The sequence below is a fragment of the Oryctolagus cuniculus genome, chromosome 16, assembly GCF_051225735.1.
Source record: "Oryctolagus cuniculus isolate XC-2025 breed Fujian yellow rabbit chromosome 16, ASM5122573v1, whole genome shotgun sequence".
Lineage (NCBI taxonomy): Eukaryota > Metazoa > Chordata > Mammalia > Lagomorpha > Leporidae > Oryctolagus > Oryctolagus cuniculus.
In genome coordinates this window covers 50353966-50372104 of record NC_142882.1, presented here as the reverse complement: position 1 = coordinate 50372104, position 18139 = coordinate 50353966, and the positions used below count along the sequence as shown (strand labels likewise).

Sequence of the window (18139 nt, the reverse complement as noted above, 5' to 3'; positions counted from 1 at the left end):
TGGAAAACTATTTTCATTTAAGTCACTTGACTTTTATCAAAGGTCCTGACAGACTGTACATCTTTACTAACAGTTTCCCTCCCACCCATAGGTCAAAAGCTCCAAATCAACTTAACAATACAAAGATTAACAACAGAACAACACATTCTATAGCATGTTTCTACAGCAGAAATAAAGGCGGGGAACAGCTTTACTTCTCACCTGGTGAGGCTGCGTTTAAACTGAGCACAGCCCGGTGCCAGCTACATTAACCTGGTGTTCTCGGCGCCTATCATCTAGATTTGTAAAACCTTGATTCTGTTCCGGAGAGACCGAATGTTTGAAATAAGACTGAGAAATGGTGCAGCCGTGTTTGTAACGCACCTTAATGGCACTCCAGGCCTGAGCGGTCAGGAAGTCGACGGGACTCGGGTACGTGTGCTCCACCGAGAGTCCAAGCAGGAGATCCAGCTCGGCCGGGTCTATCTCCTTCCTTCTCAACAGAATCTTGAGAGCACACAAAATTGGAAGGGTCATTTGGTGTACATGAAAATCACAACACAGGAGCAGTGGCCACTGAATAGGTCACAGACAAGCCCGCTGAGAATTGGAGCAGATATCTGAAACAGAGACTCTCCATTCGTACATGGAAGGATCTAAAAACCAAGATCAGGTATTTAACAAAATCACGAAAAACCTGATTTTTTTTTTGCAATACTAATCCCCATGACCATTAGCAATGAATCTGAAATATGCATTCACATTTACATTCCATTACAGCAGACTCAAAACTTAATTAGACAAAATGCAAAAGCCTCAGGTGACAATGGACTACGTTACTAAATAGAAGGTGTAACTAGTACCAAAGGGAAGGGGGGATAAAAAAAATAGACAGAAAGAGACAGAATCTTTCACCTACTGGTTCACTCTCCAAATTGCAAGCAACAGCCGGAACTGGACTAGTCCGAAGCTGGGAGCAGGAGCTTCCTTCAGGTCTCTCATGGGTGCAGGGGCCGAAGTACTTGAGCCATCCTCCACTGCTTTCCCAGGCCATTAGCAGAGAGCTGGATCAGAAGAGGAGCAGTCTGGATGCTACCAGCTTCCATGTGGGATCCTGGTGTTGCAGGTGGCGGTTTTACCCACTATTCCACAACACCGGCCCCAAAAGGAACTATTTTTAAATTCTGTGAACTTACAAAATTAAGCAGGTAAAAGTTTTTGTGTTTTATGCTATGCTAAAAATTATAATTATTTTCAAACTGCATTGTGAGCGGCAATATACATTAAAATAAAAATTTACTGGAGAATTAATTTTCCTTATTCAGTTTAATTTATTCCAACAAAGAACTATCCACAGAAATTTGAGGCTTTAGTTTAGGATTTTAGATTATAAATATCTAAGGCTTCCAAGGAAACGTTTTCAACAGAGGTGCGTGCCACATATTATTGTCCCTGGCCCCTCTGTATAAAAACAAATAAAAGAGGGGGCCGGTGCTGTGGTACAGCGGGTTAATGCCCTGGCCTGAAGCACTGACATCCCATATGGGCGCCGGTTCTAGTCCCAGCTGCTCCTCTTCTGATCCAGCTCTCTGCTATGGCCTGGGAAAGCAGTGGAAGATGGCCCAAGTCCTTGGGCCTCTGCACCTGCATGGGAGACCAGAAGAAGCTCCTAGCTTTGGATTGGTGAAGCTCCAGTCATTGAGGCCATCTGGGGAGTGAACCAGCGGATGGAAGACCTCTCTCTCTGTCTCTACTTCTCTCTGTAACTCTGTCTTTCAAATAAATAAAATAAATCTTAAAAAAAAAAAAATAGAAGTAAGCCCTGACTTTGACTTAGAGCTTTTTGATGGGGTAAAAGTGAAAGCATTTAGTAGGAACTGAGCTCTGAATTTTGAGGTTTGCCCTTTTCCCGTGCTACAATACTCTCCCACGGCGAGCTCCTGGTCAACCCTCTGGTCACAGGGGAAGGGATCCACATTCCACCGCATGCTGTGTTCTGCTAAGGCAGGGTCTCTGTCGGGTCAGCTTCTCCCCATGCACTTTGGCTAAAGATATTTTCAACTGACAATGAGTTTACCGGGATATAACACCATCGTAAGTTGAGGGCTATCTGTATTTCCTTTTGCAATGTCTTACTTCCGTATTATAGACTTACTAAACCACCCATACCCATCTATTCTTTTGAAACCCAAAGGAATTTATGAATCCCAAAAATACTCGGAGCGAAGGTGCAGTTTCTCACGCACTGCAGGTGTTTATAACGTGCCTTCTTTGGGCCAGGCGCTTTGGAGGACATAAGATAGGCAAGGCACAGACCCTCCCTTGGGGTCTGGGTTGATGAAAACGTCATTCAGCAAATGAGCTAATAAAATGACGACACGCCGTCTTCATCTGGGACTGTTGTCCTCGGGGATGGTGGCGGTGGTTGCTGTTACCGGGGACATCTTTGTTTAAACAAAATATTTTCTAGACGTCCACTTGGAAGGGAGTCCAGGAGAAGCAGGTCCCACTGTAGTTTCTTTTTCAACTACTTTTTTTTTTTTTAATTTTTAACTGATAAATACTAGGTTACTTCAAAAAGTCCACAGGAGACAAAAGTAAATTCATTCTGGAACAAAAATATTGTGAAATCTATGCATACCTCGGGGCTTCAAAAAGTTCACAAAAATGCATATTATGAAAAAAAAACTATGTATAGATTTGAAAATGCTTTTGTACCATAAAAATCCTATCTGTTGGCCGGCGCCGCGGCTCAATAGGCTAATCTTCCACCTTGCGGTGCCGGCACACCGGGTTCTAGTCCCGGTCGGGGCGCCAGGTTCTGTCCCGGTTGCCCCTCTTCCAGGCCAGCTCTCTGTTGTGGCCAGGGAGTGCAGTGGAGGATGGCCCAAGTGCTTGGGCCCTGCACCCCATGGGAGACCAGGAGAAGCACCTGGCTCCTGCCGTCGGATCAGCGCGGTGCACCGGCCGCAGCGCGCGCTGGCCGCGGCGGCCATTGGAGGGTGAACCAACGGCAAAAGGAAGACCTTTCTCTCTGTCTCTCTCTCTCTCACTATCCACTCTGACTATCAAAAAAAAATCCTATCTGTTTATTTTCTTTTGGGGCTGGCACTATGGTGCAGTGGGTTACAGTCCCGGCCTGCAATGCTGGCATCCCACATGGGTGCCAGTTCGAGTCCCGGATGCTCCTCTTCCAATCCAGCTCTCTGCTATGGCCTGGGAAAGTAGTAGAAGATGGCCCAAGTCCTTGGGCCCCTGCACCTGTGTGGGAGACCCAGAAGAAGCTTCTAGCTCCTGGCTTCTGATTGGCTCAGCTCTGGCCATTGTGATCATTTGGGGAATGAATCAGCAGAATGGAAGACCTCTCTCTCTCCGGCTCTACCTCTCTCTGTAACTCTTTCAAATACATAAAATAATTCTTAAAAAATAAATTCCCTTTTCCATGAACTTTGGAAATACTTAATTATCTGTATTTATGGGGCATAATGTGATGCCTGGATATGTTTATATGGTAGAATAGATAAACCAAGCTAACCAACACATCCATCATCTCACATACTAATCATTAACATCTGATACCTATTTTGAAAGATATTAAATACACATAATGAAAGCACTATTAACTACATATTATAACATATGCTAATATACAGAATAATATATTATTAGCTATACACAATGAATACTAGTCCAGACCTAACAAGGTACGAAATCCTGTCATTTGTAACAACAGGATGACCCACTGGCTATTCTTTCAAAGGTCTCTGTTAAGAAACTTCTAGGACCACATGGATCTGGACCCATCACCCTGATCTCAAGGAAGTTTCTGGCAGCCCCTAGAAGGTTGCTTACAGGACCTGAGAAGGCGAGGAGGGTGCTCACGGATGCGTTTCAGGGTGGCCACCGTGGTGGGAGCTTCCAGCCCCACATCCACCCTCAGCAAAGCCCTGGGACCCAGGAGAAGGCTGTCACTTGCCAAGATGATGCCCCAGGAGACCCCCACTCTCCTCCTGTCACCAAGTAGCCGCACCTGCCTGCAGCAGGCCTCAGCCCTGGGTTGCAGGCTGCTGGGTAGTTAGTGATCTCACCTGGAAAGCCACCTGGGCCAGGAAGGTGAGCTTGTCCTCCTCGAACAGTGCCTGGCTGGTGTAGACGACGAGGGAGTGTGTGATGCTCTCCACGAGCGCGGAGATGCGGCCCTGCGAGTCCTCCACCTTGTCCGCCTGCTCCATGGCTCGGTGGAACAGCACGCTGAAAGCCTGGGAGAGTTCATGCGGTCAGCAAAGGGTGACGACTGGTGCCTGGAAGTCTAGCCAGCCCCAGACATACAGGGATACCATCTACAATGCATCTTTAGGGAGCAGACAGTAAAGCAGGACTTTTATGGGGGTTTAGGTGGGCTCTTAAAACCCTTCCTGGCACATGGCAGGTGCTTCCGAAAAGCATGTCTCCATAAAACCTACCCGCATCTCCCTCCCACCCAACTGGACCGCTCCATCCTCCCGGCTACCCAGCTACTTCTTTTAAAAAGATCTTCCTTTTAAATTGTGGGAAAATAAAGGTAGCACACAATTTGCTACCTCAGCAATTTTAACTACGTGGTTTGGCAATGTTAAGTGCATTCATATGGTTGCATGGTTGAGCTCCAGAAATTTTTCATCGTGTAAACCAGAGAGCTGTACCCATGAAACAGCAACCAGCTATGTCCCGTCTTCCAGACCCAGGTGGCCACCATTTTTTTGAGCGTCACCACCCTCCGTATCACACATTGAGTAGAGTCACCCTGTTCTTGTCTTCTTGTGACATGCCTATTTCATTTCAGATAATATTCCCAAGGTTCAACTATGTTCTAGTAGGTGTCAGAATTTCCTTCCCTGTTCAAGGTTAAATAATATTCCATTACTGTGACTACTGCTGCTGTGAATAGGGGAGTTCATGACATCTATTTGGGATTCTCTTGCAATTCTTTTGGGTATATATAGCCCCAAGTAGACTTGCTAGATTTTATGGTAATTCCATTTTTAGTTTTCTGAGGAACTACCATACAGTTTCTACCAGCAGTACATAGGAATCTAATTTTTCCATCCTCACCAACAATTATTTTCTGGTTGCTTTGGATAGTAGCTATCATAATGGATATAGAGTGAGATCTTATTAGAGAAAACTCCAATGATTAATGGTGGTGAGCATTTTTTTTTGTATGCATTTTGGCTATTTGGAGAAATGTCTATTTAAGCGCTTGGCCTGTTTTTCACCTGGGTTATTTGGTTTTTGTTGTTCTACCCATATACTTTGGGGATGGCCTTTTATTCCCATTAAAATTACTCTCCATATCTGTTTATCACTCTATTTCATGTGTTGGTTACAATGTGGCTGTTTGGACTTCTATGGATCTGTCTCTGTAAATCTCTGTTTAAATATATGTCTATATGTTTATAAGTAGAAATATAATATTTATTTTTGGCTGGTGAACAGGAGCCAGGACACAGATTGATTTACATCTTGCAGCATAAAAATTTGGAAGAAAGTAAAACCCTACAATGACAGATAGGTACAGTCTAGTACTGGTAATAAGTCACAAAAGTTACTTACTAATATTTAGTTTTAAATTAGGTTTTCAACATCTATACAACAAAGTTCACCCAGAGATGTACGGCTTGAGTCTTGCTAAGTGGATATATTCCAGAAACAGTCACTGCGAGTAAGACACAGAACCTCTCTACTTACATCAGTGCAAGCAAGTCTGCACTGCCATCCCCAGCCCCAGCCAATCACCGCTCTGCCTCTCGGATGGACTTCTGTCTTTTCTATGATTTCACATCAATAGGATCATATATTGTAGAATGGTTCCCACCCAGCTGCATTTTCTCAAGATAATGTTTTCATGACCTCTCCATGGTCATCTATCAGTAGTTCATGTTTTTTTTTTTTTTTTTTTTTGGGTGATATCCTACTGCACAGAAATACCAAATGTATATATCCATTCACTCTGTCAGTCCTTAGAATTATTTCCAAATTTGGACTACTATGAATAGAGTGTCTATGAACATTTGTGAACCAGCTTTATGTGTATACATCTATACAGGCATATGAGAGAGAGAGAGAGAGAGAGAGAGAGAGAGAGAGAGAGATTGATTGAGATTGAGATTTCCTCTAGGTAAACACTAGAGTTAAAATTCAAGACCATACTGGAACTATGTATTTACCTTTTTCTGAAATTGCCAAACTGTTTTTTCACATTGCATTCACTCCAATAGTTTGAGACTTGCAGTATCTGTGCACACACTTAGAAATAACAGTTCCCCCAAATTTAAGCGATTCTTCTGCTTATTTAGTAGGAACTAATTCTGCCTTAATATTCATTTTTCTTCATTTTTTTTTTATTTTTGACAGGCAGAGTGGACAGTGAGAGAGAGAGACAGAGAGAGAAAGGTCTTCCTTTGCTGTTGGTTCACCCTCCAATGGCCGCCGCTGCAGCCGGCGCACCGCGCTGATCCGATGGCAGGAGCCAGGATCTAGGTGCTTTTCCTGGTCTCCCATGGGGTGCAGGGCCCAAGCACCTGGGCCATCCTCCACTGCACTCCCTGGCCACAGCAGAGAGCTGGCCTGGAAGTGGGGCAACCGGGACAGAATCCGGCGCCCCAACCGGGACTAGAACCTGGTGTGCCGGCGCCGCAAGGTGGAGGATTAGCCTATTGAGCCACGGCGCCGGCTCTTCTTCATTTTTTAAGGAATTATTTTATTTTATTTGGAAGTCAGAGTTACAGAGATAGAGACAGAGGGAAAGGGAGGGAGGGAGGGAGGGAGGAAGAGAGAATATCTTCCATCCACTGGTTCACTCCCTAAATGATCACGATGGCCAGAACTGGGACAGACTGAAGCCAGGAGCTTCTTCCAGATCTCCCACATGGGTGCAGGGGCCCAAGCATTAGGACCATCATTTGCTGCTTTCCCAGGCCCATTAGCAAGGAGCTGGATTGGAAGTGGAGCAGCCAGCAATCAAACCAGTGCTGATGTGGGATGCTGGTGATGCAGGCAGCAGTTTAACTCACGGCGCTGTGCCGGCCCCTGGTATTTATTCTTCTGATGGCTACTAGGCTGCTATTTAATTTCCTTAATTGGTTTTTGAAGATCAGAAACTTTTAAATTTGATCAGTTTCAACTGATCAGTTTTTTGGGCCTTATTATATGCCTAACTCAAATCTCAAAATGTTTGCAGAATTTTCAAAGCTAAGACGATTCGTTTTACATGAAGTTTGTGTCCAGTTTGATGGAATAGTTGGGGTTTATTTTGTTCCAGGTGAATACTGAGTTGTCACAGAACCATTTGTCATAAAAACGATTCTTTCCTCATGGAATTGTCTTGGCACTCTTGCTGAAAACCCATTTACCAAGCAAGTGTACTTGGCTCCCTAGTCTGCTCCATTGATCTCTGAACTTTTTCCTTTAGGCCAGTGACACATTGTCTTGATTAGTGTAGGTTTATAAAAAGCTTTTGGAATTACTATCTTCCAATTTCATTTTCCAAAATTGCTTAACTATTTTAAGTTTTTGGTATTTCCAAACAAATTTAGAGTCAGCTTACCAGTTAAAAAAAAAAAAAAAACCTTTGGAATTTTCATCAAGATTGAATTAATCTATAAATCAACTTAGAGAGCACGAACAACAATATTGATTATTCCAATCCATAAACATGGTATTTTTATTTAGTTAGGCCTTCATTAGTTTTTTCTCAATATTTTATAGCTTTTAGTATACAAATCTTATATGTATCTTTAAACAAAAATCTCATGGCTATGGATTTTAACTAAATTTTTTTTTTTTTTTTTTTTTTTTTTTACAGGCAGAGTTAGACAGTGAGAGAGAGACAGAGAGAAAGGGCTTCCTTTTTCCGTTGGTTCACCCTGCAATGGCCGCTACGGCCAGTGCCCTGTGCTGATCCAAGGCAGGAGCCAGGTGCTTCCTCCTGGTCTCCCATGCGAGTTCAGGGCCCAAGCACTTGGGCCATCCTCTATTGCACTCCCAGGCCACAGCAGAGAGCTGGACTGGAAAAGGGGCAACTGGGACAGAACTGGCACTCCAACTGGGACTAGAACCCGGGGTACCAGCGCCAGAGGTGGAGGATTAGCTTAGTGAGCCACGGTGCCGGCCCTATTTTAATATTTTAACCAGGAGGTGACTTCAAAAGGTTCATGGAAAATTGAATTAAAAGCCTATTTTGGGGGCCAGCACTGTGGCATAATGGGTAGAGCCTCCGCCAGCATCCCATATGGGTGCCGGTTCAAGTCCTGTTGCTCTACTTCCAATCCAGCTCTCTGCTATGGCCTGGGAAAGCAGTAGAAGATGGCCCAAGTCCTTAGGCATCTGCACCTGCATGGGAGACCTGAAAGAAACTCCTGGCTCCTGGCTTTGGATCCATGCAGCTCCAGCTGTTGCGGCCAATTGGGGAATGAACTAGCAGATGAAAGACATCTCTCTCTCTGCCTCTGCCTCTCTGTAACTCTGTCTTTCAAATAAAATAAAGAAATATTTTTTAAAAATAAAAAATAAGTGTATTTTGGGAGTGGGCGCTGTGGCGTGGTGGGTTAAGCCTCCACCTGTGGTGCTGGCATCCCATATGGGTACTGGTTCGAGTCACTGCTGCTACAATTCCGATCCAGCTCCCTGCTAATGCTCCTGGGAAAGCAGTAGAGGATGATCCAAGTCCTTGGGCCCTTGCACCCACATGGGAGACCCGAAGGAAGCTCCTGGCTCCTGGTTTCAGATCAGCCCAGCTCCGGCCGTTGCAGCCATTTGGGGAGTGAACCAGCAGATGGAAGACCTCTCTGTTTCTCCTTCTGTCTTTAACTCTGCCCCTCAAATAAATAAATCTTTTATTCTTTTCAGAGCTTATTTTGGTCCCAAAATTTGTTGAAAGGTCTTCATAATTTATTCATAATATACAATTTCCAAAAGCTTCTTGAAGATCCCATGTAGTAGAGCTACTAATTTTATTTTCCCATCATTCTTCACTTACATAAGTACTTTGTATATTGATTTTATTTCCTGAAACTTTGTCAAAAAGCTGACTTCCTAGTCCTAGTAACTGTTAACGCAGATTTCTCGGGATTGTCTACATTTCTGATAAAGTCATCTGTGAACAGAGTTTTTCTTCTCTTCTCTGAGTTTCTTGCTGTTTCTAACATCCAGCGCAGTGGTGTTCACATAGTGCTGAGAGAAGATACCTGCCCCGTTCTGAGCTTCAGGGAAATCATTCAATTTCTCAATAGTAAGTAGAAAGTTAGCTGTAATTTTTCAAAGATGAATTTTATGATGCTGAGAAATTATCATTTGTCCCTAAAGTCTTTTCCTTTGTTTAACCACGCGTTGAATTCTGTCAAGTTGTTTGCATCAGTTGAAATCATTCAATGTAATTCTCTTTTGTTCTGTGATGAATCACATTGTGTTTTTTTTTTTTTTTTTTAATATTAAATCAACTTGCATTCGTGGCATAAACTCTACTTGTACCTTTATATCTGGCTAGCTGGATGGCATTTGCCAGTCTTTTCTGGAGGAGTTTTGCAGCAATATTCCTGAGGGGTACTCTCCGGCAGTTTTTTCTTTTCCTGGAATGCCCTAGTATAGTTTTAGTATTTGAGTAATCCTGGCTTAACACTAATGATTTTGTTTTATTTTTCATTCTCAAATACTGTTGCTGTTTAAACTCCAAAGGCTGGAGCCACGCTGTGGCATAGCAAGTAAAGCCGTAGCCTGCAATGCTGGCACTCATGTGGGCGCAGGTTCGAGTCCCGGCTGCTCCATTTCCAATCCAGCTCCCTGCTAATACGCCTGGGAAAGCAGCAGAAGATGGCCCAAATGCTTGGGCCCCTGCATCCACATGGGATCCAGATAAAGCTCCTGGCTCCAGCCTGGTCCAGCCCTGGTTGTTGTGGGCATTTAAGGAGTGAACCAGCAGAGGGAAGACTCTCTCTCTCTGCCCTGCCTCACCCTCTCTGGAACTCTGACTTTCAAATAAACAAATCATTAAAAAAAAAAAGAATTCAAACACCATGCCTGTGAGGACGTTTGCCTCCTGGTCCCCGGCCTGCTGGCCTCATCCTCTGCATCACCGCCCATACCCACACAGGTCCTCATGCTGAAGACTCCAGCTTTCAATCCTATCTCAAGTCTGTTCGCTTCTCTCTGAGCCTTTTGCCGCTGTCCCTGCCACCTGCCTGAACCCTTCCACTGCTCCTTGCTGCACACAGAGGTCACCCACAGCCCCTAATGTGGCCTCCGAGCGTGACCAAGCCTTTCCTTTCCTCCGGATGTTTCCGGTCCCCTTTGCCCTCACTCATCCCCCTGCAGTCGCGGCGACTCATTCCCTCCCTGCAGCCCAGGGACTCACAGCCCGCACCTCCACCTTCCCCCAAACACTCGTTCCCTGGCTACATCCTACTTCCCTTTGAACACTCGGCTGGTATGTTGCCTCCTCTGGGAGCCCTTCCTGATGCCCCAATAAGACATCTACTTCATCCTCAATCTTCTCTCTTAGGGTACTTACCATGTCAACACACACACACACACATACATACACACACACACACTTGTGTGTGCATATATGTATAAATATGAACATATATTTTTATAAAAGTGGAGCTATTTGTATCTTCACCCCTATGTTTTTTTTTCCCCAAAACTGTACACTCATGACAAGCATCTGGTTGCATGATCGTCTTCAATAAATATTTGTCTGAAACTTGATGGACAGAATCAATGAATGAATGCTGTCCAGAGACGGAACAGTGTAAGGTGCAGAGAGCGTGGGTTTTGGAGACTAAACAGTCACAGGTTGAAATCTTAGCTCTGAATGCTATACATAAGAATTCCTAATAAGGATTAAGATCCAAAAATGTTAGTTTTCTTTCTTCTCTTTTTAAAAGGATCAAATAATAGGCTCACAAGGAATTTGACCAAAAAAAAAATGCCCCCCCAAAGCAAATGCCTTGCCTAGATCATAAAGGTTTAATAAACTATTGTACTCATTCTTCCTCTCCCTTCACCAAAGAAACATGGGAGATCTCTAAGACACCCACATTTCTACAAGACTGAACAGGAGCAGGCTCTGGTAACAACACACAGAGTGTAACTACCTCCAAGCCTTTTGGAAGAGAGAATAGGATTTTATTTCCTGTTTTTTTCCTGCTAGTTATTTCTTAATGACTCCTTATACCAATTACTTAAAAACAAATCCCACATTTCCAGAAACAACTTGAACTTCAATTTCCCGTAGCCTCTTCACCAGTACCTTCAAAGAGAACTGATAGATGGGATTGATTTTTCTGAGGTCATTAATAACAAAGTAGAGAAGAGACGCTCTCGCAGCCACGGGTCTGTACCACTCCCGAGCCTCGTTGATTTTTCTCTCGTTCTCCTTGGCTTCAGTCACCTGCGGTGGGAGCAAGTGGGGAAAAAGGGACTTACTCTTCACGTTCCCTGTCCGTGTTCCTGCAGCGGCATCTGATGTAGAAACAATCAGAATTAAAACAGGTGACATGCATGACATCTGTGTGCTTGATCTTTTCAAACACTATGGAATCCATGTTTGAAAATGATGCTTTTATAAACTGAGTGACAGGGAAAATGGACCTCACTCCAGCGGCTTTGCAGGGTACAGCTCAATCAAACCCAGCTGTTTTCGGTTCTACAGAATTTGTTTCTGCGGAATGTCACCTTCCTGCCCCCCCCCCCCTTCCCTTGCAGGCTTAATAACCCAGATGTATCACCTCCGGGGGATGCCTCTGCAGTGTCTGCTGGGTCAACTCAATGCCATGCACTTTATTGGGCAACAAGGTATACAGAAGCAGTCAAGGTCAACAACACATCCAACAGCTACGCTTACTAGAGAGCCTTTGCAAGAAAACTCTGGTGACTGTCTAATTCTAACTTTGCACCGCGTCGTCCAGATGCTCAGCCGTTTGCATTTAGTTTATTTGTTAGCCTCTGGGAACATTCAGAGTGATCATAAAAACACCATCACCGCCACCACCATCGACCAACAGATTCAAAACTGTTATTCAAAGCCCACGGATGTCTGTCTTTTATCTAGGGCTTCTGCTAGTCCCATAGCTTTCCAAACACAGTATTTTCCTCCAAAGTGTCTAGAGACTTGACTCATAATATTTGCGTACAGAAGGAAATCAAATGCAGAACCAAGTCAGCACACGGTGCGACACAAAGAAGACAGGAACAGACATTTTAAGACACTAGAAGTTAGCTTCAAATTAGGACCTCACTTCCTTATTTACCCTAATCTCTGCCATTTTGGGAGTCACTTAGAATCCCTTTACTTGCAAGCAGACAGTAATCTGGGATTCCGTTCCCTGCTTAATGTAAGACAGAGATAGTCATGGGTGGTAGCAGTGCTTCTGTCAGGGGACTAATGGGTAAGGAGGACGTTCCAGAAAGCAAACGAGGCTCTGATTCTGACCCTGAAGCAATGGAATGCTAAGGGTTAACAGCCACCTGTGAAACAGCAAGAGCCCCCCCACCCCCGCCTGGTTCTGTCTCCCAACACTGAAGCCCTGAAAACCGAGCTCTAACTCTGAGGATTTCTCCAACAAGCCCAGCAGACTGGGAGACCAGCGGTGGGTCTGGGCTGCCGGGTTGCCTGAGCTAGATGTGAGGTTTTTCCAGTTTTTTTTTTTTTTCCCCAACCATAAAAGCCAGCAGGCCCCATTTTTCTTAAAATGTGTGCACTCAGGAAAAGCCATCGAAAGGCAGAGTCCAGATTCAGAACCCCACGTGGCCCTGCTTATTAAGTGACTTGAAATCTGCAAGGCAGTCCTCCTGGAGGAAACAGCTCATTGTGATTGCATCGTCACCCCCGCATTTCATTCCAACAGCTGGGTTAAGACACTTGTGCACCTTACGGGAGCGTAAGTGTCCAAGTTCAATTTCCTACTGAGGCACACCCTGGGAGGCAGCAGTGAGGACTCCAATAGTTGGGTTCCTGCCATCCATGTGGGAGACCTTGATGAAAAAGTTCCCAGCTCCTGGTTTCAGCCTGGCCCAGCCCCAGCCGCTGTGGGCATCTGGGGAGTGAACCAGCAGATGGGAGCTCTGTCTTTCGTCTCTCCAATAAATAAGACATAAAGGAGCGCAATAGGAAAAGCACAGCCAAGCCCGCCAGGTGCCCGTGGCACGTCCGACCTTGAGCTCTATCTCGGCCGCGGTGGCCTTGGTCGCCTCGAGCCTCTCCACCAGCTGGCTGTCGTCCAGGAAGCAGCCCTGTGCCGAGGACAGGCGCAGCAGGAGGTCGTCCTCCAGGCGTTTCAGCTCGATCTTGAAGTCGTTCTGGTGCTTCGTCAAAGTCAGCTGGCAGGAACCGAGGAACACGGGAGACACGGTGCTTAAAGCATGTTCCTTCATCACAGGTGTCACAGGATCGGTAGATAACACACAGACCTACTGTTTGTGTCACACTGAGTGCAATGACAACATTCTTTTAAAGGGGCCAGCGTTGGGATGCAGTGGGTGAAGCCACTACCTGTGACACTGGCTTCCCACGTGAGTGCCGCTTTGAGTCCCAGCTGCTCCACTTCTAATCCAGCTTCCTGCTACTGAGCACGGGAAGGCAGGGGACGATGACCCGAATGCTTGGGCCCCTGCCATCCACATGGGAGACCTGGGTGAAACTCCTGGCTCTTGGCTTTAGCCTGGCCCAGAGCTGGCTGTTATAGCCATTTGGGGAGCAAACCAGCAGATGGAAGATCTGTCTCTCCCTCTAACTTTGCCTTTCAAATAAATAAATATTTTTTTAAAAATTTAAAAATTCAGAAGTCATATTAGCATTTGAATGTACATCATGGTCCAAAGCATATCACGAACCTATAAGAAATTGTTTCACCCTACAAGATATAGGTACAGGTAAAGACTTCTTGGAAAAGACCCCAGAGGCACAGACAGCCAAAGCCAAAATTAACAACTGGGATTACATCAAATTGAGAAGTTTCTGTATTGCAAAAGAAACAGGAAAATGAAGAGGCAACCGACAGAATGGGAAAAAAATATTTGCAAATTATGTAACTGATAAAGGACTAATAACCAGAATCTACAAAGAGATCAAGAAACTCCACCACAACAAAACAAACAACCTACTTAAGAGATGGGCCAAGGACCTAAACAGACATTTTTCAAAAGAGGAAATCCAAATGGCCAACAGACACATGAAAAAAATGTTCAGGATCGCTAGCTATCAGGGAAATGCAAATCAAAACCACAATGAGGTTTCACCTCACCCCAAACAGAATGGCTTACGTATAGAAATCAACTAACAACAGATGCTTGCAAGGATGTGGGGACAAAGGCTCACTAATCCACTGTTGGTGGAAATGCAAACTGGTATAACCACCATAGAAGACAGTTTGGAGATGCCTCAGAAACCTGAATTTAGCCCTACCACATGACCCAGCCATCCCACTCCTCCAAATTTACCCAAGGGAAATTAAATTGGCAAATAAAAGAGCTATCTGCATCTCTATGTTTATTGCAGCTCAATTCACAGTAGCTAAGACATGGAATCCACCTAAATGCCCATCAACAGAAGACTAGATAAAGAAGTTATGGGATATGTACTCTGTGGAATACTACACAGTGGTAAAAAAAAAAAAAGAAATCAGGTCATTTGCAACAAAATGGAGGAATCTGGAAAATATCATGCTGAGTGAAATAAGCCAGTCCCAAAGGGACAAATATCATATGTTCTCCCTGATCTGTGACAACTAACTGAGCACCTAAAAGGAAACCTGTAGAAGTGAAACGGACACTATGAGAAACAATGACTTGGCCAGCCATTGTCCTGACTGTCGAGGGACAGCTTACTATTTTATTCTTTTCAGTATTTTCTTTTTACATAATATCATTGGTTGAACTCTTTACTTAACACAATTATTTTCAGGTGTTTAAATCCAATTGAAAATAGATCCTTGTTAAACATCAGAGTGGGAATAAGAGAGGGAGGGGATGTACAGTTTGGCACAAGTTCCCTCTGACTTACCCCTAAGGGTAAAGCTAAAAACTTGCCATGGGACTCCAAATCCCATTAAGTTTTCAGGTACCAATGCCATTTTACTAGTTAAAGTGATTGGTTTAAGTTCATAATTTATCATAAAGATAGGATTAAGTGTCAAAGGGATCACATAAATAAGACCAAGTGTCTGCTAACAATAATTGATAGAATTAAAAAGGAGAGAAGGATCCAACATGGGAAGCAGGATACACAGCAGACTCATAGAACAGCAAATGCCCTAAACAGCACTCTGACCTCGGAGTCAGCCCTTAAGGCATTTGGATCTGGCTAAAAAGCCCATGAAAGCATTTCAGGCATGGAAAGCCAAGACACTGTGGCAAAAAATGATCTACGTGAAGGATCTCTGTGAGATCCCAGTGGAAAGAATGGGCCATCAAAGAAGGAGGTACCTTTCTCTGAAGGGAGTAGAGAACTTCCACTTTGACTATGGCCCTGTCTAAATACAGATGGAGTTAATGAACTCAAGAGGCTTCCATAGCCTTGGCAGCTCATGACAAGAGCCTCGGGTGATCACTAACATCACAAATAAGGGTGCCAATTGTTAAATCAACAAGAAGAGTCACTGTGCACTTGCTCCCCATGTGGGATCTGTCCTTAATGTGTTGTACTATGAGAATTAATGGTACAACTAGTCTTCGAACAGTACTTTATACTTTGTGTGTGTGTATGTAGGTACAAAACTGAAATCTTTACTTAGTATAGAGTTGGTCTTCTGTACATAAAGATAATTAAAAATGAATCTTAATGAAAAATGGGATGGGAGAGGGAGTAGGAGGTGGAATCATTTAGGGGTAGAAGGTTGGTTATGGGCGGAAGAACCGCTATATTCCAAAAGTTGTACTTATGGAATTTATACTTACTAAATAAAAGTTTTCTATTAAAAAAAGAAACGCTGTGATCATTTCCCCACTTATTCAGACAATTAAGTTTGGACTTAAAGTGTGCAATCTGTAAAAGTAAATTTCTGGGCCGGCGCCACGGCTCACTAGGCTAATCCTCCGCCTAGCGGCGCCGGCACACCGGGTTCTAGTCCTGGTCGGGGCGCCGGATTCTGTCCCGGTTGCCCCTCTTCCAGGCCAGCTCTCTGCTGTGGCCAGGGAGTGCAGTGGAGGATGGCTCAGGTGCTTGGGCCCTGCACCCCATGGGAGACCAGGAAAAGCACCTGGCTCCTGGCTCCTGCCATTGGATCAGCGCGGTGCGCCAGCCACAGCGTGCCGGCCGCGGCGGCCATTGGAGGGTGAACCAACGGCAAAGGAAGACCTTTCTCTCTGTCTCTCTCTCTCACTGTCCACTCTGCCTGTCAAAAAAAAAAAAAAAAAAAGTAAATTTCTTTGTTTTTGCAAGAATGTTTTTCTGGATTTTGAGCCAGTGAATTATAGTATTGCTCACAGGTAAAGAAATATTTGTTTCAGAAAACATCAGAAACTTCTGTTTTCTGCTGACACAGAAAGCGGTTGGAAGCCCCATTTCCATCCTGATGTTAAGTAAAAGGCTACCTGTCAATTCCTCCACCACCAGGGCAGTGAGGTGACCGGGCAGACTGCACCTGTGAGAGCTGGAGAGAGAGAGGCAGACAGATAGAGCCACAGCTTAGCAGGTCACTTAATTGGTCATTGCCCAGTGCCTGGGGCCCCATCTCAGGGCCCCCGAGCCTGTCAGTCTTCCCTCCAGGAGCCCCCCCCCCCCCAACTCCTGCATGGGACACACAGAGGGGGAAAAGCCATCATTCTGAAATATTAGAGATCTTCAAAAACTTTGTGGAAAATCCAAAGATCAGTTTCTATGGGTGCAAAATCATTGAAATCCAGGTAAAGTTTATTTTTCACAGTACACATTTCCCACCAACTTTTTGAAGGCTCCTAAGTTCAGAGGAAAAGTAACCATTGCACACACCTCCAGAACTTTCCATCCTCCCAAACAAAGGCCTTCCCACAAGGGCAACTACTTCACCAAAGCCTACTCTGAGCAGGGGGAAAGGCAGGGGGACAGCTTGGCCCCTCTGAGATGTCCTGTCTCACCCAGGCAGGGGAGATTCAAACAAAAAAGGCTCAGAAACTCTTCTGATGCTCCAACTCCAGTGACACAAACACAAAACCCCAAGACTTAATTCTAAGATGAAAGAATGCTTCTTCCACACATTACCTTATTATCACATCAAGAGACTCTACAAAAATAGAGTGGGTCACTAGTGAGGGAGCTACAGACACAGATTCCATTTAAGGAGGAGCTCTTAGATAAACTCAAAGACAGCAGAACACAAGCAAAGGATACAAGAGGAAGTGGAAACTGTTGACACCTACGGGGGCAACCAGCATTCAACACAGCCTAACTCCTAGGATTGGGAACGTGATGCCTCACTCTACTGCTTTCTCAGGCCACAGCAGAGAGCTGGATAGGAAGTGGAGCAGCTGGGACTCGAACTGGCGCCCACGTGGGATGCCGGCACTGAAGGCGGCAGCTTTACCTGCTAAGCCACAGTGCCGGCCCCAATGCCTCACTCTAAAACTCTACCTATCTTTGTTCTAATCATCAGCATACCGTGTCTGAATTTCAGCAAGGAAGGACAAGGCATGGTAACAGGCAAAAAACACGGGCTGATGAGACAAAGCGAACCTCAGAACAAGTATGGCAATATTGGAATTTCCAGACTGGGTATAAGAAATCACGATGCTCCACATGCTAAGAGCTCTTCTGGAAAAAGGGGAGCACGCAAGGCTATGTGGGCAGTGGGAAGCAGAGATAGAAACTCTAAGAAAGAACCCAAAGAAAGTGTTGGACATCAAGCACACTGTTGGAGAAAGGAAGATGGGCTGGAAACTGTCAAGGGAAGAAGGATCAGTGAGCAGAAAGACAAGTAACAGGAATTTCTCAAACTTTTCACCAAAGAGAAAATGGGAAAAGAGTGCCCAAGGACTACAGGACATTTAAATAGTGGAACATATAATAGTGTAATAGGAACACCGGAGGGAAGAAAGAGAAGAGCAAAGAGTGGAAGTAAAAATGGCTGAGAAATTTTCACAGTTGAAGATCGGATCAGGGTTGGGTGTTTGGTGCAGTGGTAAAAGTCTCCGCTTTGGACACCTGCAACCC

The 18139-nt window shown here is 44.7% G+C and overlaps 1 protein-coding gene across 3 annotated transcripts in view; it reads right to left on the bottom strand.

Moving 5' to 3' along the window:
- The window catches only part of DNAH11 (dynein axonemal heavy chain 11), a 365338-nt gene that overhangs the window by 36228 nt on the left and 310971 nt on the right, over positions 1 to 18139 (bottom strand). For all 3 annotated transcript variants that reach the window (XR_016222511.1, XM_089315357.1, XM_089315358.1), the window contains 4 exons: positions 13171 to 13335; positions 11267 to 11407; positions 4068 to 4238; positions 364 to 486 (listed from right to left, as the gene is read on the bottom strand). Coding sequence is in view for 2 of the 3 variants with exons in the window: in XM_089315357.1 (XP_089171483.1) it covers positions 364 to 486; positions 4068 to 4238; positions 11267 to 11407; positions 13171 to 13335 (600 nt within the window). In the remaining variant the exon portion in view is untranslated. The remainder of the gene's footprint in view (positions 1 to 363; positions 487 to 4067; positions 4239 to 11266; positions 11408 to 13170; positions 13336 to 18139) is intronic.